The sequence below is a fragment of the Anas acuta genome, chromosome 2, assembly GCF_963932015.1.
Source record: "Anas acuta chromosome 2, bAnaAcu1.1, whole genome shotgun sequence".
NCBI lineage: Eukaryota > Metazoa > Chordata > Aves > Anseriformes > Anatidae > Anas > Anas acuta.
Genome location: NC_088980.1, coordinates 66,646,967 through 66,670,288, shown reverse-complemented (window position 1 = coordinate 66,670,288; position 23,322 = coordinate 66,646,967). Strand labels below are relative to the sequence as shown.

At 37.0% G+C, this 23,322-nt stretch overlaps 1 protein-coding gene across 43 annotated transcripts in view; it reads left to right on the top strand.

Annotated features, from left to right (window-relative positions):
• Window positions 1–23,322, top strand: part of ARPP21 (cAMP regulated phosphoprotein 21) — a 204,612-nt gene that overhangs the window by 87,164 nt on the left and 94,126 nt on the right. For 41 of the 43 annotated variants that reach the window (XM_068670687.1, XM_068670692.1, XM_068670689.1 and 38 more), the window contains 8 exons: window positions 8,961–9,129; window positions 10,812–11,017; window positions 11,826–11,867; window positions 12,718–12,807; window positions 16,921–17,068; window positions 18,252–18,330; window positions 19,595–19,654; window positions 20,536–20,676. In XM_068670687.1, coding sequence (XP_068526788.1) covers window positions 10,850–11,017; window positions 11,826–11,867; window positions 12,718–12,807; window positions 16,921–17,068; window positions 18,252–18,330; window positions 19,595–19,654; window positions 20,536–20,676 — 728 coding nt within the window. In that variant the 5' untranslated portion in view covers window positions 8,961–9,129; window positions 10,812–10,849. Of the gene's footprint in view, window positions 1–2,974; window positions 4,088–8,960; window positions 9,130–10,811; window positions 11,018–11,825; window positions 11,868–12,717; window positions 12,808–16,920; window positions 17,069–18,251; window positions 18,331–19,594; window positions 19,655–20,535; window positions 20,677–23,322 lie in introns of those variants that run through there. The other 2 variants (XM_068670681.1, XM_068670700.1) reach the window with 2 other exon arrangements.

Below are 23,322 nucleotides of genomic sequence, written 5' to 3'. Positions count from 1 at the left end.
ATGCAGCTTTGCCATTCCTTTTCAGCAAAAAAGAATTCTTGAAATGTCAGCTTGATTTTTTTTTTTTCTATTTTAAGGAGAATTTAGAGAACATTGCTTAATAATTAAACCTCTTTCTATTGGAAATATTTTGGAAAATAAGTAACTTTTAGAGGAAGCTGAAGCTAATTTAAAATGTATTCATTGTTAAATTATTTTTTCAAGTCCTCCCTTAGGTTTTCAGATATTGCCATAATTTTCATACTGTTGGGTAGTTGCTCATTTTATTGAAATATTTCTTACAGTAAGAAAATGCTTGGTATTTTATACTGCAATTTTTTTCATTTCTATAATAGGGTGAAAAGTTTCATTCTATCATACAGATTTATCTGAAAGTCATGCATTATTGTAAGTCCAGTGAATCTTCAGAACACTTGCCTCTTTGTGATTATTTACACTTGCTCCTGTAGATATCTGCTTAAAGTGGAATATCTGTAAGCATGCTTATAGTCAGCACCTGTCTTTAACAGTTCCCTGGGTGTTTTAACCAAATACTGGAATGGAACCTATTTACTATTTGTTTGTTTTTGTTTAATAATTATAAACCAAATTTCATTTTGTGAATTTGGAGATATTGTGACACGTATAACGCTGTATTTGAAATAGTTGCTGGTTTTATTCTGTTATAAGAAACTGCGATTTTTCCCTCTTTCCCTTTTCAGTTTGAACTAGTACAGTAGATACGTGTTTTAAAGCAATATTTGATCAGAAGATTGGTTTTGCTACAAACTATAAATAAAGCAAAACATGTAGGATGATAATTTTACTTCTTTTGTCTTTTGCAGAAAGTTCTCAAGCAGATAATTTTTAATGCCAAAAGAAAAGACAAGGGCATAAATTCCGTCCATTGCACTTAGATGAGTTACGATAAAACATGCTTAGGGTAAGGCCTTTTTTTATTAAGGAGGCTGATTTGCAAGAAGGCTCACAGTTCCTCAGAACCAGGCTTACAGTAGCAGAGTGATTATTGACTCGCCCTTTCTCATAATTGTGTCATGTTTCATCAGTCTTTGGATATCTTGAAGGTATCAGAATAAATCCTGAGGCTCAAAAGCATAGTATTATATCTTAAGAAATACTGGCCAAACAGATTTTGTCTTCTGCAAAAGTTCTTGTCTTCTGGCTTCAGTTATTGCAAGGGGGAGGTCATGCTAGACTCAAAATACAATTAAATTGGCGAACAGTATTCCATTCACAGATGTTTTGTTTTTTTTAATGTTGAGAGGAAAAAAAATTACTGGATTATGTGGTTGAGTGCTTCAGCAAGTTTTTAATCCCTCCGCCATCCAGCAAATTGATGTAGTTTGTGGAACATTCTCTTTGGCATTTTCTTTTTTGAAAAAGAAAACACAAATACTACTAATTGCATTGGTCTATGAAGGATGCGTGTAATGCATTTTGATTTCTATCTGGCATTGGGTGCTGTACTAATTAAATTTATAAAGCATCACCTGATTGTTACACATTGAAATTAACTCATTTTATGAACAGTTTCAAAATTTCAGTGAGAGTACCTCTGTTTTTGTTCTTTAACCTTTACTAATATATATTCCATTCTACCATTTCAGTGTTCTGCTTTATAATCAGATTGCTGTTCTTCTCTGATACATAGCACAGCAATGGGCTGGGGGGCTGTAGGGGGAGTGGAGAGAGACGATGCAGCCATTCAGCCATGGAAATAGAATATATTATGGACTGTAGAATTTCTGTCCTGTACTTCTATTCTGTAATTTAAACCTCAGTATTTTTAGATTATTGATGTAGTTAGTGGTTTCTAGTGCCAAGTAAGACAGATTGTCTCACAGCAGGTAAATACAATTTTGGGTATTATAGAGTTTTTTTTTTATTATTGTATTCAGACTTGTGGAGACTTCAATCTGTATAACAAGATTTAAAGTACTCAAAAAATCTCACTTTTTCTGATTTTTGTTTTGAATGTACTTTTTGATAAAAATATGTACTTTTCTACTTGGAATTTAATAGGACATATTCTTTGGAGACATTGGCCTGAAAGTTTGATTTCTGCTGTGTATTCATTGCTCTTTTATTAGTTTATGTGTCGTGAAGCTTTCTGGCTGGGTATATTTGGGGTGGCCAGATACATTTTCAACAAAACTACTTAGCTCTCTTTCTCATACGTATGTTGTAATTTCTTCCCAGAAAAACACAAATAGACATCCAAATGCTTTTTCTGCCTCTTCTTTTGTTCACAGTATCACATGGAGTTTGGAATTACCTACTGGAAAAGTCAAACATAATGCAGAAACCACAGGATTTCTGGCAAGATGTTGTCAGCAGCGAAAGCTACAAATCCACTCTAGGAACTGGCACTGCTGCTTTTGTAAACTAGGGCTTTTGCCTTTTCTCTTGTTACAATTGTAACTGCTTTTGGAGAGGATTTCTTCCTCTTGCTAACCCTTACTGTGCCAGTAAAGCATACCTGAACCTGTCTGCTTCATTTTTGTAGCTTTGCTTGATTTTTTTAATTGTACTCGTGTTGCTAATAACGTAATGTGATATCAGTACCTGTCTTAAGATGTGTGCTAACATAGATTGGGGATCTCAGAGAACGTTTGTTTTTAGGCTTTAGGAAGAATTGAATAAAGGAATAAGTAAAGCTAAGCTTTTAGTTTACTGTGTGTAAGGCAAAATGGATTTAATGCATGGATTAAAAAGATAAATAGAGAAAGTATTGAAGGCACAAGAAGCACAGCTTGACTTGCAGAACCAAAACAGGTTTTAAGAACTTCTGCATTAAATTAAAATGTATATATTTTTTAAAAGAAATAAAACTAAGCTGTATATTCTTTCAGATCTTATTATAACAGCAATCCCAGTTTACCACAAACAGCTTGAATTTTCTCCTCTAGAACATGCCGGATACCTGTAGTCTCTCTGTTACAGCTCCTGGACTCTGCAGTAGCTCTGACTGAAGTCAGTAACTTCTGCTGTGCTGTTGATCAGCATTTCATATTGAAACCATAAGTATTCATTCCGTGTCTGCAATTGCTTATGATAATCACTGTCTGAAACTGTTTTTAGTATTTGTGGAAAAGGAGCTCCTCTAGTGTGTTCAGTGCTATGCTGCAGGGTGTGAAGGAGTTCTGCCTGCACAAAGCAGAATGCAGTCCTGGTGGAGGAAGAGTAGGAGAGAGGTGTAAGGAATGGCTGAAGTAGACTGTCAATTGGTAGAAGTCACAGTAGATTCAGGTAATAATGGAAATGGTGTATACCTGTTTATATGCCAATTAAAAGGAGTTGGCTTTTTTAAGCCTAACAGCAGTGAATGAGGTGATTTACAGTTATTTCCCACAGCACAAGAAAAATACCAAGAAATCAGAAAAGCAATTTTAAATAAAGAACCTGTATTGGTACAAGAAGAAAAACGTACAAAAGATTTGTATACAGCTGGGTAGTGGAGAAGAGTGTCCTGCTAAGGCAGCGAGGTTCTTGAACATCTTGACAGATTACTACAGTGTCCTCTGTAGTCCCCCTCTGAACCTTGAAATAAAGTTCATCAGTCTATAAAGAGGACTTTTGTGTTATGATTGCCTTTGATAGGTAAGAAAAAGACGTGATAATTGTGGAGTTTTGGTCCCCTTTTCCATTTGAATTGTGTATTTTCCGATATCGGTTATTGGACTCATAGAATTTGAGAAAGAGAGCTTTTGTGCAGTGACAGATGACTTGGTTGGGAACCATGTTGTCTGTGTTTGGAGTCACGAGAGCTGTACTGCTTTCTGCCAACTGAGAACCTGACCAGTTAGTTGAATGATTTTGGTTTTAGGGAAATTTGTCAGGATTATGTCTGGGAATGAGATACAAATTGGCATGTGTTTGACATGCATGACTCTGTGTTGAATGCTGGACTAAAGTGTACAATTCTTTCCAGGGGTGCTGACTGGTACATTTGGTTATCTCGTTAAAAGTTTGTGTTACTCAGCTTCTGACAAATGTATAAGATTGACATTTATGAGCCAGTTCAATCAAAGCATCTTCTCATGCTGATCCTGGAAAACTTCAAATGATCATCATGACAGAAAAATGTGTGGGTATTTTTTCTTCTTTTTTGAAGTCTTTTATTATGCATGAAAACAGGTTTTTCCTGTAGGCTGTGCATATTTATTTTCCTGGTCAGACCTTCTAGCTTTGTAGAAATATAACAAGCTAGGGGGAGCATGGTCGTTATTACTTGACTGAAGATGGTGAGATTGACGTGAGGTCTTCTGACAGGGGATTAAAGTGGAAAATATTGGTGACATTAGGAGCAAGAGGATCTTTGAAATACAGAATCAGGTAGAAATCACAAAAAATCGCTTTCTTTTTTTGATTATTAGACTGTTCTCATCCCTGCTGTAACTTGTAAATACTGGATTTCATGTGCAGGTTGGGAGGAAAGTTAATGCTAGTCTTTATGCATCCGAAGACAGAAGCTTCACTTGGGATGCTGTTCCTCATATCTGCTCTTCTCCTGTTTTCTTTCTAAAAGAGAATTGAGTGTCTCAGGATCCGATCCAAAATAGCTCAGTTCATCCCATTTACATTAAGTTTGACCATTGTTACCACTGAGGTCTGTTTGCTGAACTTCTTAGTGTAGGTCAGCAGCCTCAGCACTGTTACAGAGATGCTCGTTTTTCTGCCAGTCCTGGAAGGGTGTGTGTGTGTGTGGAAAGGCTGTACTATCTGACAGTCTGTGTTAAAATGCCAACAATAAATAAGTTTAAATCACCTTTTATCCACAAAGGTCTGTAGCATGTGGGAACAGAAAATGTAGGCAATCACTACATCAGTTTTTGTGGTGATGATGGAGATGAGACAAAGTGAAAATGAGGAGGTGGGAAATCAGGCTTCAAACATTTCTACTATAAATACTCTCTGTCCTTGTTTTTTTTTGTTTTTTTTTTGTTTTTTTTTTTTTAAGGTTAAATGGATAGCTCACAAATTCATACATGTGAGAAAACCAGAAGGAGTACTCTACTGCAGGTCTAATGATGTAGATTCAGAGGACTAGGACAGATAAATAAGTAGGAGTGTGTACAAAACTAAAAACTATAGGATTTTGTTTTATTTGCTTTTTTTTTTTAATAGGGTTTATATTCTAAAGCTTTTCTTTGAAGCTACCACAAAGACTTGAAGCTTTTGTTTTCAGTTTTAAACCTGAGATTGCCTTAGAATTGCTTGATGCTGGAAACTGAAACTTTTAAGTATAGGTCAAATAGCAGCAGGTTCATGCTTTAAACCACAAAAGTTTGGAAATATCGAGGGCTGTGTGTACAGATGATTTTAAGGTAATGCTGTAGTCAGTTTGTAGTCACTAAGTTGTGTGGTGGAAATCATCTGACATCTGTTTCCAGTGGCAAAGAGGATTCTCTGTGTAGATTCAGAGATCAGAAGTGCACTCTGAATTCTCCCACCGCAATAATTTCAGTGTATGGGCTTGTACCTCTGAGCCATACATGTGAATGGAGAACCACCACGAGGAGGGATGAGGAGAATCCTGACATGTAGGTGCTGCCTACCTCAGCCATGGCAGCTTTATTTGGAGAAGAAACTTGTCTGTCGCTCAGGCAGTGTGCAGCTGCTGCCTGCTCCTAGTAAACTCAGGCTGGTAAACTAGGCTTAAAACCTGCTCATCTTCTCTTCTGAACTAGGACACAACAATATTTATTCATATTATATATATGTATATATACATAAGAATCTCAGAATTCCTCTTTTAGTAACAGAAGCATGCCATACCTTTGAGACCGTGAAAATATTTCCTGGTACTTAATACAGGAATGGCTTCCTTTCCTATGGTGGGCTTTTAGGGTTTTGTTAGAAGCCTCTGTTTAATTTCAGTTGATAATCAGTGATCAGATGTTCATTGAGAAGGGCTTTCTAATGCTTTTGCTTGTTGTTCTATTCTGTGCTTTTTTTTTTTTTTTTGACAGCTCACCTTCTGGGTATAGTTTCTAAACTCCTGCATTGAATTTAGTGGGTTGTTTTTTTTTTTGTTGTTTGTTTGTTTTGTTTTGTTTTGTTTTTGGAATGCACATGGCAAGTGTTGTATGAATGTATGCTCCTTCTTCGTCCTTTTGCCTCTGAGCCTTGGCAGTATCTGCTCCAGCTTGGTAGCATCCTCAGCTTCTGAAATGAAAATCCTATTGATAAAGAAAACCGTTTAAGAAGAAATAGCATTTTCATCCTGCAACATATTCTGATCAGCTGGCATTCATAAATTCTTTGCTAACTGATGATATCATTTGTGTTCAAGAGGGTCTACAAAAAAGCTTGGTGTGCACCTGTGTTTTGTTCCAGTGCTGTGTGTAGTGCTCAGATTGCTTTAAGGAATTAGAGGCTCAAATTTTGTCACAAGCTCCTGTAGACCACTTCAAAGATCCCAAGACCTCTATAACATTTGTCTCACTTGCAAATGAGGAACGTGCTTTTTGCCTAGCAACAGTCTTTGCTGTTTCTTCCTGAGGATCAAAACCCCAAGTGCATGTGCTCAGCCTCTTGTGTCACTTTGGTGCTGAAGGTTTGACAGTCAAATCAGCACTGACATTTCTGTTGATGCGCAAGAAAGAGAATAATCCAGTATGTTTCTCCATGGCAGTGCTGTCGCTGCAGGACTGACAATAGCAAAAAGTGCATTTATCGCTGAATAACTAGATATCCTGGAAACATGCAAAAAATAGAAATGTATTTTCCATTAAAACCTCTCACTTAATGCCTATTTTGCCTTTTGATTGCTATGATGCCTTTTTGCTATTTATATACTCCCTGAAGCATTTTGTAGAAATCTGAGTCTCTTTGGAAAACCACCCAAACAACCAGAAATGTAGTTTTACGTATTGTAGTATGTAAAGGGTTAGTCATCACTTGTAAGTTGCCTAATGAAGGAGGAGGAAATTTATATTAAGAGAAGGCAAAGGCTTAACTCTGACAGGTATACGTCTTAATTCTTCCTGCCTTTTTTTCCTCGACCTCAGAAGATAATTCTGAAGGAATTTCTAAAATCATCTGAACAAACCTGCATTGCAGGTTTGAAAAATGGTAGCTGCACGCTGTAAGCTTATTTTCCCACTTTTTCTTGGGAAAATATACAGGATTTGTTGTTGTTGTTTTAACTTAAGATTCTGTGGTTTTCTCATAGATTGACAATGAAAAATTATGTTGGCATCAGAGATCTTAAGTGTAACAATATGGGGAATTCAGTTTATGAAGAAATATGTCTTTGGTAAAGCATGATAAGATTATGTTGAGCATCTGTAGCGCAGGACCAGAAATGCTGTTTATTGAAGCCTTGGCAGATCACTTGCTGGATCTAATACCCTTTGTTTGTTCGGTTTGTAGCCTATTTTTGTTTTGCTCTGTTTGTTTGCTTTATGAAAGGTTAATTTGTAATGCTGAAGGATCCTGAAATAATCTTTTGTTTTCTGATTTTGGTACAGATTACCTATTTCTAGGATTAGTTTTGAAAGCTTTTGATTGCATGTTATCTCCTCTGGTTGGCTGTTTTACAGGTGAAACTGTAACACACTGTATCTCCTTGGGTTTCTTTGTGTGTGTGTGTGTTTTTTTTTCTTCTTCCCTGTTTTTGTTTGTTTGTTTGTGTGTCTGTTTTGATTTGGGTGGATATTGGCTCCATGAAGTCTGTTTTTACATACACTTGATTGCTTAGGCATGACTTTCCTTGTTGTTATTTTGGCACTCTCATAGTGATCAATAAAGTATATTTCTCAGATAAATTTACTGAAAATATCCTGTTGGAAATACCAGAAAGTAAGTGGGAAGACATACTCTGTATTACTCTGCACAAATTAAGCATGTTGAGGGAAGGAAAGACTTCTGTGTATGTTAGTTTGTAGGCTTATAGAAGTGTACAGAGCTGTGTGCTCTTTTTCTGGGTGCACCTGAGATTCTGGAGGCAGCAGGACTTGGTATTTGTGCTAAATTCTGTTTCTGTCTCATGAAATTCAGCTACATTAATGTTGTGAGCCCCTGTGCACGGTAACATACTGCAAGGCAATTGCAACAAGGTGCAATTTCAAGCGTGTCTCAGAAACAAGGCGTCTAATATTAGACTTGAAACAGTCTTCAGTTTTTTCTTCTTCCCAAGAAGAGTGCTGTGGGTTTCTTCCTATCTGTAGTTTTTGTGCATGTAGCCATGGCTTGTAAATCTGATTTGTCCCAAAGTGCTCCTTTTCTGTCAGACCAGTTCTTCAGCTGGCCAACATGGTCCTGATGCGCAGCATATATTACATTGCTGAGGCAACTCTTTCTTCAGGTTTACTTCCCTGACGATAACCTGGAGATCTCCTATGTACTCTACACGTAGCCTGAAAAGGAAGTTATTTTTGGCAGTGTTTGGGGGGATGGGGTTTTTCTTCTCCTCATACTCTCAACCATTTCAACTTTTATTCAGCTTATTAAACAAGCACCTCAATTTACTGCCCTGGCAGAGGGAGTCACTTTCTAAAAGCATCTAGCTGCTTTTTCAATCCTGTTTGAATATTGAGATTTTAATTGTAGCACAAGCTGTAGTTAAAAACATTCAAGTCTTTCTTGCTCATTCCCTCATTGATTTCTGTTGAAGCAAACAGATGAGCTTATATATAAATATGTATATATGATTTTTATAATGAAAAGTGCTGGAATTCACTAAAAAAGGTTAAAATTGAAGTGAGTAATCTTCAGTGCATAATGCAATTGTTAATTTTAGCTCTTTGCGTAGGAGCTGTTATGACTTGAACAGCCGGCTCTAGCCTTCATTAGAGAAGAAGCAGGCAGTTTTGAGACAGGTGGAGCTGGATCAAGCTGTGAAAGTGATTTGCTTGAAGCTGGTCATTAGCGTTAGAAAACTGGTCCTATCTATTGCATCCGTAGCCGTACAATGATCATTACCACTATTACTTTTTAATTTTCATCTTTTCCAGGTTGATGATGATCTGTCAAACTCTTTGAAGAACCAGCATGGAGATTGGCATGCTGTACTGTTAATGGGGACATGGGACTCAAGTTGTCATTGATCATTTGTGTGGACATAACTAGCAAAAAGCAACAGAAGACGCTAGAAAGACAGTGGGAATTATAGCAGTTTTTCAGGTAAATGGTTTCTTCAGTGTGGCTGATAAACTATGACTGTAATTTTTGTTGTTGTTTGTTTTTTTTTTGAATGTTATGTAAGTATATAGATGAGCTACCAGGATAATGTGCCCACGAAGAACTTGTTTGTACGCGATTTTTGATTGTAAATCCTTAACAAATCAAAGATCTTTTAACAGACCAATTCCTGGTCTCGAAATTCATCATGGTTTGAAATGCTATCAAAGTGCTTCAGGTTTCAGCTATTGCAGCAGAATAGCCAATGCCATTACACTTCCTGGGTAGGAGGGTGGGGAGAATGAGACCAACTCAAGGCTTGAATTGGCTTACTGTGGTCGAATTTATAAGCTTAGTATTCCAGTTGCCTTGTTTATGAACCAGTAGTTTCCTATCTTGCAAAATCCATATTTCTTCTCAAAAGAAAATAGTGTTTTGATGTATCATGTAGGAAGCATTTTATTTGCTTACCATGTCAAAAGATAAGCAAAAACTTGAACTAGTGAGGTTTTAAACACTAGCATGTTTGATTTTTTCACTTTAAAGAAGCCTAAAAAATTGGAGGTACGTGATGATGGATCTGTTGAGTGTTGATTACAAGCCATAAAAAGAAACTTGGCAATGTGTGGCTTTGTTTAATTGCCACTGTATCATTGTTGCGAAGTGGCAAGATATTGCAGAAGACTTTCTGTTCTTCTCTACTGCAGTTTTTCTTAAAATGCATCTTAAGCCACATGGATGAGGGGGGGGTGTGGGGAAATTAATTTATTCATGAGTCTCGTTTGACAGTTGATAAGTGGGGGAGGCTTGGAGAGGGAGCTAGAGAGAGAATAATAACAGGCTTTAACTTTAAAAAGCCTTTAAAGCTTCTGTACAACAACCTATTGTGAGCTGAGCGTAAATGCAGTTCAGCTGAGATATCTTCGTTAGAAATAACCTGACAAGGGCTTCCTGTAGGATTTTCACAGTGCTTAAGAGTGACATGGGGCTTGAGAAGTGGCTTATGACTTTTAATAATGGAGCTGTCAGTTTGATGCCTGAAAATTCTGACCATGAGAGCTTTATTGCCAAATTTAGATTTCTTATTTATGTTGTTATTACCTCTCCAACTGACTTCATCATTTTTTTTTTTAACCAATTGTGAGTGCTATAGGCTTCTGCCATGTGCAAAAGCCATGGTTGAAGGTTGAAAAGCTGTGGTATCGTTAGTGCTTACTTTTTGTTTTATCTTTGACTGTTTTCTTTTTCTTAAAAGAAAGAAAGGTCTAGAGGAGGGGAGCACTAGCATGCTAGTGACCTGGAAGGCAGAATGGGTCCTTCCCTGCCTGGTGTCGCTGAACTCCATTGTAGAGGGTCCCTCGCCATCCCTGCCTGCACCTCTGCAGTGGGCTGGGCAGGGAGTCCCAGTGACATACCTTATATCTGTTTTCTACCAAGACTGTTTAGGTTGGAGCTCTGCTTGTTTATCCCAACTTAATTATGCTGTTACCCAAAATTGTTGATTAACTATATCACTTCTCCTGGGGCATATGTAGCTTTCAGATCATGAGCTGCTTGGTTTGGCTTGTGTATTGAGTGGAATTAAATAACTTGCTTGGGAAGAGGAAAAAAAAAAAGTAAAATAAAAATTCACTCTTGGTGTTTTGTTTTATGTGTTTTTGTGTTGTGGTATCTTGACCTTTCAGGTCACCAAATCTTGTTATTTTAATTTCTGTCTGGAAGAATGTCTGAACAAGGTAAATTGAACCAGGAAACAGCAGAGGAAGCTGTGAAAGAACAGGAGTCTGCCCTCTCTGAAGCGACCCCAGACAACTGTATTCTTAATAAATCTGAAAGCTCAGAAGTAGAGGAAAAGGAGGAAAAGCTGAGTGATGCCAAGACAGAGCTGCAGGTAAGACACGAAAAGTGAATGTGTGTATTACGTATTAATGTGTTATGCTTGCCTTTCCATTTCTATGATCTCTTCCGTTGCCTATGCTTCTATTTTTTTCTCTCATAATTTTAGATGGTCTCTTTTTTATTTTTAATTTTTGTCCTTGTATCTCCCTATAAAATAAATATTTTTTTACACCCTTCAAGCTCTTTAGGCTGCTGTCCATGTTACTAATTTTTCTGAGAAGTTAATTCCTACACATCTGTGCTAAAGCTTGGTGAAATATTTGACTGTTTTCCCTTTGGGGATTTAGAAAACTACCTTGATCTCATGAATTTAGAGGTAATACTAATAAATAATTACTTAATGTGTGGTTTGGTTTGTAGGTGTTACTGCCTACAAAAACTTGTTATGCAAAGCCTAAAAAGGTAATTTAATAAGACTATCAGATGAGGGGGGTCTAAATCCTTTTTCTCAGTGGAATATAAAATAAAGGGGGAGACTACAATTTAAGAGGAATTTGGAGAGGGGGAGCATTTACAGTATGCCTTTTCTTGTACCTTTATTATATGCAAAACTTGCAAATCACTATGCAACATTTTTGCTATTATATATGTTTTTAAATGAATAAAGTGAGCAGAGATGATTCTCTGTTCTCCCTGTTTTCCGGACTGGGTTTGGGGAAGTTTTTTGCAATCAGCACCTCATTAAAATAGAATTCTAGGAGTGGTTTTATCTCTTTATTTATTGGTAATGCTCTTGTCATGCACATTTTCCCCTGAAATGATAACTACTGTGCTTTTTTTTTTTTTTTTTCTATGACCAGAAACGAGGTGCAAACCAGAACCAGCAGAAAAAGAGATCCAAGGTAATGGTCCATCTCTGTTTGGAATTGCATGCTGCGGTGTAATGGCAGGATAAAGAATTTCAATCAAATATCTGTCTGCAGTTGAAATGTTGGACTTTCATCAAGTGGTTGTATTTTTTTCCTTGCCTTTCTCATTTTGTCTTTCCTTTTACCCCCATAATCTTGCTGCACAAAGGCAGAAGAGTTCCTCTAGATTAAGCTATGACAGTCTCCCCTTTATCCATCGTGCCTTTGTGCTGCTGAGCTTGTGTGTGCTTTTGTTAGACAGCATGTGTGTTTGAGTGCACCAGTGGAGAAGAAAAAAATCACTGATTTTGCTTTAGAAGTTAACGTTTTTGTTTGAATTTGATTTTAATGGTGTAATCTCATTGTAAAGGAGCAGAGACTGACTAGCTCTCTGGGGAGATGTGGGGTGGGGAAAGAATCTTCTTGGAGCATGGGGGGGAAGTTTCTTTCAATTTTTCAAGTGCCGAGTCTGTAAAATTTGCAGGTTTTACTGTCTGTATTCCTTTGGTATAATGTTACTGGAAGGAAAAAAAATAGAGAACCTTTGAGTTATACTTTATGTTGAATTAGCTTTGAATTGGAATAACTATTCCAATTATTTCGTGGACTTAGATGAAGTAAGCAAACTGCAACAGAAATTATTAAAAGCAAAAAGAAAACTACCACCTTCCATATGTGGCAAGTGGCTCATTGCTTACAACATTACATCTAAGACAGATAAGGTTTTTCTGGGTGGTTATATACCAGTTATTTGGGATGTTTAGGAATAGCTGATGTGTGCAGCTTATGCGAATTGAGGTCGGCAGGAGTTTTCTCTGTCTTGCGTTCTTTCTCTTTTATACAGTCAGGAGCTAAAGGAAAACTTGTCCGGAGTCTTGCTGTTTGCGAAGAGACATCCCCTCGCCCGGGGGCAGAAAGTCTTCATGATAATCAGGTACATTTACCGTCATTGCTGTTAGCTGCATGGTTAAACTCCATGTGCTGTTGCATGGTTATGTTACTTAATTGGGCATTTACCAATGTCTTTCTTGGGGGAAAGATTACATCCAACAACAAACACATTTTTATGAAGTTACCTGGTTTAGCGTGAACTTTATTTCAAAACACTAGTTTTACATTTTGTCACAGGGTGTTGTTTGCTTTTTTTTTCCAGACCCCCTGAAAATTTCAGCAAATGGAAAAGAATTCAAAAGAATTTAGATTTAAAAAAAAATAGTAACAATCAAAAAAAATTAATGTTCTTTTCTCTAAGGCTATCTCTTTCAAGACTGCAACGGTTACAATTATGATTATGCTCTGGTTTCTGGTTCCTCTGAGACCCCAGTTCATATTAGTCACATCAAACTTACAGGTCCTTCACTCTCCAAAATACTTTGATAGAGTCAAAGGTGCCTCCTACTGAGTGGCATTTGCTCACTAAACTCTTGGTGTAGAGTTTCCAGTATCAAAAAGCTTGTATTTGAGTTTATCTGTACTGGTAGTGTGGTATTCCCAGTGGCTGGTAGAGTTCTGTCCCTTCACCTTGGAGTCTAATGCTGGTGGCAGTCTTTGTAGACTCGCTTCAAACCACCCCCCTCCACCCCCAAAAGCAAAAGCAAAAAAAAAAAAATCAAATATTTGTTTGCTTGTTAATAATAAGACTTAAGAAGGGAAAAAAAAATAAAACCACAAGCTCTGCATATAGTTCGTATGTGCAAATGAGATCAGCCATAGAGAGAGTTTGAGGAAATAACTTCTTGTGAGCTTAGCACAAAAACAAAAATCACTTTAAGTGTACTTTATCACAGTTTCCTCTATTGACTTGAAATAAAACAAATTCAGCTCTCCTCTTAGCTCATAAGTATGAAAAGGTTTTTCTGTTTTTTTTTTTCCTTGAAAGACCAAAAACCAGGTTGTTTAGCAGGGGGACTGACTACTACATGTTCTACTGCTCTACAATGACGCTTATGCAGTTGATAGGTTATTTTATCAGTTGTTCTGTTGTAGGTATATGCTTCTAGCTTAACATGTGTTGCTCAAAATGTGTGGCTTTTGTTCTGCTTTCATTTGTATTTTCTATTGTTTAATGGAGAATGAAAAGGAGAGTAATATAAAGAATTTGTACTAAGTATGGCATGGTAGCTGATAATGTACTGCACAGGTCCTGTACCACACCTCCAAGAGACTGGCAGGTGTTGAGGTAAAACTCCTGTCCAGGTCATGCCCCAACACCAGGCAGAGGAGGGGTTCCACACAGCCTCTGGTCTTAACTGATCTGACCAGGTATGTATGGCAAGGATTTCCTTGACCATATTGACACAATAACGGAAGATAAAGTGCCTCCCAGGACCCCGGCATACATTTTGTAAAGATACAGTTGGCCGGGTCTAATTAATGAGGGAGGAATTACGGTTTTGCTCTTGCTGACCTCTTGCTAATGAAAGCAGCTCAGCTTTGCCATGGAAAGCTGGACCTACAGTCTCCTCCTTGGACTGCCTGAAGGGTACAGAAATTTTTGTGCCAACCTAACTGCTTTGCTTTCACTTTAGAGGAGAAAAAGCTTATTTTCAGTTCGGATATTTTTTTAAATTATTTTATCTTAATGGTTTACAAAGCACAAGAAATTAATTACTAGAGAATGTATGGTACATTGCCGGAACTACAGAGTATGGATTGTACTGCAGACTTGATGTTTGTATTTATATTTGAAAACTTGCCTTCATTCCCCTGTGTAGGGAAAAAAAAACTTGTTTACCTGTATTACTTGATCTTGAACTCTTACCTGATGGTTCACTATGTCCTTACTTACAAGGAATGTTGCCTTTAATGTTATACTATTGACCAATAAGTGTATTATTGCAATTTGAACATTTATTTTGTTGTTCACTCTACTTACCTTGTATCAATGTATTTATTAACGTTGTATTTTATTATTGAGAAAAAACAATAAAACTGTAACAAAATATACAGTAGTTTGTTTTCACGACTCTACAGCCCTTTTGTGTATTTCTTCTAATGCAATCAAATGTATAAGTATTATGTTACATGTAAGACAGTATTTATTGTATGTTCATATGTGTGCTTATGTGTAAAGTCTGTCCTTTTTCTTTTCAATGAAATAAGTGCATTTTAACAGCCACTGTGAAGCTTAAGATTAATGTCCTGAGAATGGCACAGCCAGTTACATTTTTCTCCTCTGTTTGGAAAAGCTAATGGCACACTCACTTTGCTCTAGACAGTTCAGGGAATCAGAACTGTCCTTCAGGGTCTTTTGGCAGTGTTTGATCCAAACATGTGATTTGAATGAGAAACTGAACTGCCATTTGAAGTGAAAGAAAGCAGGCATAACGTTAGCCCCCTGAGAGCAACTGAGCAGGTTAGCAAACATTTTCCTATCTATCCTTATCTCAGAAGGCCAGGAGTTCCCCCTTGTTCCCTTTGTACACTCAGATTTTGGCTAATATTGTCATCCAGAACTAAGAGAAGCAGGGATTAAAGATGGTATTTAAGGTTAAATTTGGGCTCTAGGGCTTTGTTTCTCTTTTACGGTACCTTACATTTTGAGTCATCCATGCCACATTCGATTAAGCTGAGAAACTATCCGATTCCTGTCTTACCATGGCATGTTTATGCTGATATCTTGTTCTGTAAGGATTTTGTCTTACATGTGTTGTGGTGACTGATTTGTAGTTCTTATTTAAAAACTAACAAACAAAATACACACACACACACAAAAAAAATCTCAAACACATCCAGAAACCTAAGGTTTATTTTTAAAAAATATATTGAAAGTATCACTTGGATTCATTGAAAGTATCACTTGGACCTGGTTACTTTAGAATTAAATAAATAAAAATAAAACCCACCCAGAAAAGCCCTTACTTTAAAGTTTCATATTTATATTTTTGGAATGCTGGTATTCTTTGAAAAATTGTGACATAAGGGAGTTTACTAGCATTCAAGAATTTCAGATTTTCTCTATTAAGGGTAAATTTGGATTTCATTAATGCGATACCAGAAATTTATTGGGCACGCAGGATTCTCATGTATTAAATACTGCGTTATCAGGGAATTTTGTCACAGCTTAATGCACAAGTGTGCATTTTTACACCAAAGCATATAGTTGGCCATTTATTTCTTCAAAAAATGTGAACACAGAAGTATGGTCACTTAAGTTTTGTACAATCAGCTTGTTTTCTTTGGAGGTTATCATGGCATTATTTATATTTTTCAATATGTATCAATTTGTGTTTTGTCCAAACAAAGTAATGTTGTTAAATGGGGAATAATAAGTTCCTTAAAGGAAATCAGAAAAGGTGAAACAGCTTGAATTTTTGGTTTTAATTAATTTTTAAAGCTGAGGTATGCTTTCAAAAGGATTCAGACTCTGAAATACTGAAGTTTGAGGATAAAATTTGTGATGCCTTGGAAAATTTCACTTACCACAACTTGTTAGGAAGTAGTGGTGCACAATTCACCAATTCACCCCTTAAGCTAAAGGCCTGTTTGCATAAGTCTTTAAATATAAAGTACCCAAAAACTTAGTAACCCTCTTAATACAACTGATTTCATCACTTGCTGGCATGCTTCCTGTCAGAGCTCAAAAGCTCAGCCTGGCTGATACTGCATTTTCTTGTACAAAGCAGTTCACGTGAACTTTTTTTTTTTTGGGGGTGGGGGGTGGGGGGGGGAGTTGCATCTATCCATATATCATTAAGTCATGTATTTAATAGATGTTAAATTTTAGAATTACTTAAAGCCCATATGAAATGCATTTTACTGTTCTAGCAATTCTTGGAGGAGAGTTATTAAAGTGGAGAATAATGTACCTCTAACATAAGTAGAATAAAAGCTTATAGATTGCAAACAATAGGAAAGAAATGCACCTACTATAAGAATTTGGCCTCTAAGATGTCATTATTCTCCTGGAGGGGGAAAAAAAAAAAAGGAAAGAAATGTATCTGGCTTTAGCTTTTCTAGTCATGCACAGTTTAATGCAAATCTACACAGTCATGGGAACTGTACTGAATCTGGCCATGAATTATCTTTTTCTTCTTCCTCCCAACAGGAATCAATACAACTACAACTTTCAAGTTTTCCTAGTTTGCAAGAAGACAAAACTAGTAAAGATGACAATGAGAAAGAAAAAGAAAAGGATAAAAATAAAGAAAAAGATAAAAACAGTGAAAAAAACAAGATCAGAATGTTATCAAAAGGTGAACTTGAAATATTTAAATTGTTATAATTACTTTAACAAGCATGCATTTCTTTATGTGCATAAATACACAACATTAATGTATTCATGAATTGAGACAATTCAGAACATGAAATGTGTATGCATGAGTGTTTTTCATACAAATGCTGGGCTTTGAAAGTGAGAAACCGTCCAAACTATTTTGATGTGGATGTTATATATACATATTTTCATGTAAAAATAATTCTTCTGAACCCTTAATCACAGTAGTGTGAACATATATGCGTAAAGGTGTGATTATATAAGTGTAAGACTAATACTTTTCCCTGTTGATGATAATACACTGACAAGTCATTTGTACAATATAGACAGCAGAGTAATCCTCTTCAGTATTGCTCCTCTATCTTTTAGAATTTCTCTTAAATGATGTAAGGAAATCCACCTGTGACCTTTAATCTGTACTGCCGTTTACTATTAGTTATCTGTTATCTATTACCACCTTCTATGACTTGTTTGATTTTTGTATCTAAATACAGTGTTAAAAAAATGTATTTTTATTTGTCAGTGGTACTGGGTTGCAACGTAATCTCTAAAAATAATCATTGCCTACCTGGCTGCGGATCTGCAGTTGGTGTGAATTGTCATTTGGCTTCAATGGAGCACTCACAGTTCATGCCAGCTTGAAGATCTGCGCACGCCTTTGAGTCAGGCAGTACGACAGTACTGAAAAATTAATTCTAACTGCTGTCATGCATCACCATTACCTGCCCACTCTTAGGCATCACTGGGTTTTCAGTCTGTTAATGCTAATAAAATTCCCACTGGCATAATGCTTCATTTTCTGCGTGTATAGCGTATATTAAGTGATGCAAAGATGTATCAATGGATAAAACTATTTTTAAACTTCAAAGTTTAAAAGAAAAGCATGGAAGGGTCTTGATTGGCACTGAAGATACCTCATGATTTTCAAATAACCAACACTTTCCTTCAGTGTCTAGTTTTGGTTCTGCATTCTCTGTGAAACACTATATCCACCCAATGCTTCCAAGAGTAGGTTTTTTTTCACCTGAACTCCAGATGAATGTGTAAACTCCACATATGCTCACAGATTGTCACTGGAAAATGAAATTTGGTTTACAGTGTAGCTTAATCATAACCGTTGAAATAAAATAAACGAGTGGGGGGTGTTTGTTTTTATTTTTCAGATTTCAGTCAAGAGTATACAGACTCAACAGGCATAGATTTGCATGAGTTTCTCATTAATACGTTAAAGAATAACCCCAGGTAGGTATTTTCTGCATTAGAGCTGGTACTCTTGAAATTATAGCTGACATTCTCAGAAATCCTATAAACTGAATCCTGTAAACTGTACACCATGTTTTTTTAGTTCTGGAGATGGTTATGAGGGAAAATGTAAAGGAGGTAGGTTTTTAGCTGAGCAAAAAGCTATAAGAAGTCACTGATTCCTACTCCCCTTCTAATTTATCTTCTAATTTCACTTTTTGACATCTGGTCTTTGTCCTTAACTTCTTGCATAAAGCCCCTACATGATTTTAGCCGTAGTATAGTCATTACAATTGAAGACTTGTACGTGAGTATAAAGTAGCTTTCTTCTGGCAATGCTGTACACAATTAATACTGGGTGCATAGTGCTGAATTCTGCTTTTGGTATTTCCAATTTTTATTTGGAACAGTTAGTTCATAACAAAATTAAATTTACCTCTAAATGTCTAAGGAAGAATCTGTTACATTTTTATACTTTGTGCTTTAAATGTTCAATCAATTGAATCTGTTAAGTAGATACCATATAATACTGCAATTAAGGAAAACTATGAATAATTAGTTACCTAATAGGTTGTGTAACCTTTTGTATAGATAATAAAGTCCTTGAATTGTTTTATCTGCACAACATTAAAAACTTCAAAAGCGCTAAGGAGTGTTGGACTCTGTCAAGCTGAATTGTAGGTGTGGGACTATGCAGGGGAAAATTTTGCATGCCTTCTTCAGGAGAAGGAGGAAAAGAAGGAACATCTGAGAACTTCCAGTTGAAAACAGTATTTGGAATGAGAGCAACATTGCCTCCTGGGAGTCATAGTTCAAAGGTGTTGTTCTCCATTGTGTCCTTTAACTAGATTAGCTTGCCCACTCTTCTCACTTAATGGTCAATGCCTAGGAAAAGACGTGTGTCTGACAAAATGCTGAAAATTTCTGTGGACAGCATCTCTTTTCTTTCAAGAACTAGGTTGGTCAATGGTGATAAAGCACCAGAGCTATCTGCAACCCACTGATCACAGCCCTGTGTGGCTAGAAGCACTCTCAGACCATGCTAAGGAAGGAAGGGCTAAATCTGTTGCTTATGTCAGGGAAGTTCCAGCAATGCAGAGTGGAATCTTCTCAAGATGTGCCAAGGGCAAAGCACATTTCATTTTTAATCATGGTGGCTGACCATGCTTGTAGAATTGCCTTACAAATATTGATGTACTCATATTTTAATCTACAATGGTTATTGGTAGTTGATGCTACAGTTCTTTGATTTTCTTTTTGACAGGGACAGAATGATACTCTTGAAAATGGAACAGGAAATTATTGATTTTATTAGTGACAACAAGTAAGTAGAGCTCCACACTCAGTTACAAAGTCACACGTGTGTGTGTAGAAGTGCAAACTGAGTGAGTGATATGCTCATATGGACCCCAGCACTCTTGAGCCCTGTTACGTTGCAAGATCGGGCTTTTATTTCCTGACACATTTGGTCTACTTAAAATACAGTGGATGTAAATGAGAACCTTTTGTTTTTCCTCGTGTCAAAATTTTTCAGTGGCTTCTACTGGCACTCCACTCTTTTGGGTCCAAAAATACTAGTCAAGCTCTGAGTGCAGAGGATACCACTCAGGTATTTCTAAGTAGACATAATCAAATATGCTATCATGCAGGTTTCCCTGTGTGCTATGTTATTCTAGCATGTTGGAAAACAGAACTAAACATTGGGGAGGGAGGGAGGGTTACTACCATATGCTGTTTTTAATAAACTGTTTCTTCAGGTTTAAAAAGTAGAGAGTCAGAATAGAAGAGGAGGAGGAAATTACACTCTTGGGAAATAAACATTTTGACAGAAAGAGAGGAAAAATGAGTATGTGCCCTCCAGCATTGCTCTGTGCCTGATCTTTGGGACAAGGGCAGAAAGCTGTTGAGGGATTGTTTGTGCAGGGTGTGTGTGTATGTGGGGACCGAGTTCTTCCCCATATACAACATGTCTAGTCAATAGCATAATGTGTGAGCTTTGTAGTGTGTGGAAATGTGCTTTTTAGAAACTGTAAATGCAATTGCTTTCTCTTGTCTGCCTTCTTGTAGCAAATATCTATGTGTGAACACACAAAGGAGAAATTTTCAGTTATTGTCCACTGAATTATGAAATGCATTGCTATTGTCATTTAATTATAGCTCAGAGGGAAATGTAATTATCAATGTAATTTGCTTTCTTTTTACTAGTAATCACTATAAAAAGTTCCCTCAGATGTCATCATATCAGAGGATGCTCGTACACAGAGTGGCAGCTTACTTTGGAATGGATCACAATGTGGATCAAACTGGAAAATCTGTAATCATCAACAAGACCAGCAATACCAGAATGTAAGTAGCGTCTGTTGTGTTTTCCTCGTTCCCTTTCATAAGAGCTGGTTGGTACCATGACTGTGTAATTTTTTCCGTTTTTATATGTAAGAAATACACATTTTGTATTGAGTGAATACTGTTTATCACTTTCTAGGGTGGGAGAGGAGGACAGGGATGCCTCCACAGCTAGCATTGTCAGCTTGTTTAAGGATTTAAAGGTAGTTAAGGAGAAATCAACCCAAACTGTTCTTTGCAAGAATTGTGTCCAGTACCTTGGAATGTTATGTTCCCTGTCACCTTAGTGCCACCAATTACTGCAGAAATGAGTTTATTACTTCACATGTATACTTCTAAGTAATCTAAATTTACTTGGAAGGTTGCCTCTTCCCTCGTTCTGGCTCTCCTTGCTTCAAGATTGTCTGCCCAACCTGATTATTTAGCATTTGGTTCCTCTCCACCACCTGCCACTGTTCATTCCCTTCTCCTCCTGTTTCTAGTTCATTTTATTTTCAGATCTCATAGAGACCGTGGAGTTCTTACGGGTTATAAACTCAATTTGGTGGTTCAAATGCATTCTGGTTCAAATTTCTGGCAGGTTAAATGTGTGCTGCCATACTTTATGCTCTCCTTTGTGAACTTCTATAAAGCTAGTAAAAGCTCAATACACAGTTTTTTGGCTAATTCAACAAAGATGCAGTCATGTCTGTGCCTATCAGCATCACTTCTTCTGCCGAATGTCCTTATTCTTTAACCATCATGGAAACAATGGTCTTACTCTCCCTCTTTACCTATAAACTACATAATGAAGAGGAAGTAATTACGACTGCATAATGCAGTTTTGATATCTGGTATTGGAACAGGAAAGCCCGATTTGAAAATTATGTACTTCCTGTATTCAATTAGTAGGAGAAATAAAAACCTTTATTTCTTTTACATATCATAGAATCATAGAATATCCCAAGTTGGAAGGGACCCATAAGGATCATCAAGTCCAACTCCTGGCACTGCACAGGTCTGCCCAAAAGTTTAGATCATGTGACTAAGCGCATCAGGCAAAGGTGTATTTACCCACAGCAAGGCAGCTTTTCCTTGCTTGAATCACTTCCAGTAGCTAGATGATTTACTTTGACTCAAACTGATGAGGATGTATGTATGTGTGTATATTTTTAAATGCTATTATTTTCTATTGTAGAAGGCTCAGATTTTGATCTTGCAGAAGCAAGTAGTCCCTCTAGCCTAGCATGATGGTATTATTTCTCTGAACTCTAAAAACCTTCCATATTTGTGAAGTGAATTTAAGATCATGGAAAATTTCTTGTATATTCCTTTCATGGGCTATCCCTGAGATACTCAGGCACCTGAAAAATAACACTTAGACATCAATGTTTTTAAAGGTTTAAATAAATCATGCTCCAAGGGTCTGATTTTGAAAGCTGAGAGAACTACAGCAACTCGATAAATGTGACACTCAAACTGCTAATGCTTAGGATCTGATAATATCTGCCACCCGTGCAAGAGCTATGTTTGGTATGAATATGAAAAAGCTGTGTATGCACCAAACTAGTGTTCATTTCTAAGCTGTAAATGAGGAAAAAAAAAACAAAAACTTTTCTCTTAAAACGCAATCACACTTGAAAGCTTTTTAGGCATTCCTCTCTTTACAGTTGCCCCTTTTCCATTTGTGTTTATCACCTCTGTAGTGCAACAACTGCTACAGACCTTCCCTTGCAGCATTGCCTTCTCCTGGCTGACTTGGTAATGTGATATCATCACATTAATATCTGGTAACACCTTGCGTGGCTGCGCATCTTGTATGGATAGCATTGGAAGCACCGATGGAAATGCTTGCACAGCACTTCTGGAGAGGACACCAGAGTCCTAGACCTCTTCAACAGCTGAAACTGAGTACTCTGGTGAAGCTGTGGCTTCTTGCGTGGTGGGAATGAGAAAGCAAGTCTGGTTACCAGGCATTAACTGATATCTCTGTGAGCAAGTTCTGAGGACAGGATGCCACAGGGGTGTGCTGGCTCCGATGACCCTTTCAGCTTTCAAGGTGGTGACACAGGCTGGAGGCGAGTCATACAGCCAGACAAATTGGTTCTGACAACATTCATGTGCAGATCTTCCAGAAATAAACACAGGGTTTGGCCCTCATTTTTACTGTGAGTACAACCATTCTGTAAGCACCATATAAACTGCAGATTTTTACTCCTTCTGCAGTGTTTGACGGTAGATAACTGAATAGAGAGCTCATGTTGCATCATGGTGCTTCCAGTGTGTTATCTACAATACTTTGGTACTGCTCTAAAGTAAAGTTTTGTTAAAGGTCCTTTCTTTTTTCGTAATTGGAGAAGACAGCATGCTTTTTAAATGTTCCTGGCTCTGACAGAAAATAGATGTTGTTATCCAGTATGAATAAGGGTTGATGAGATTTTATTATCCATACCAAATAGTCTACAATTTCCACATCTGAAAGTGTGCAGTGTGATTTCATGTGTGCTTCATTTCAGTATTCTCAGGAGAAACAATTTTATGTAGCTCAGAGCCAACACCAAATACTGGGAATGTGTTGACTCTATTAATTACTACTTGGAAAATATCCAGCATACTGGAGTATCTGGAGAGCAATCAAAGGGCAGTTCAGTGTAGTTATGCTGTGCTGTC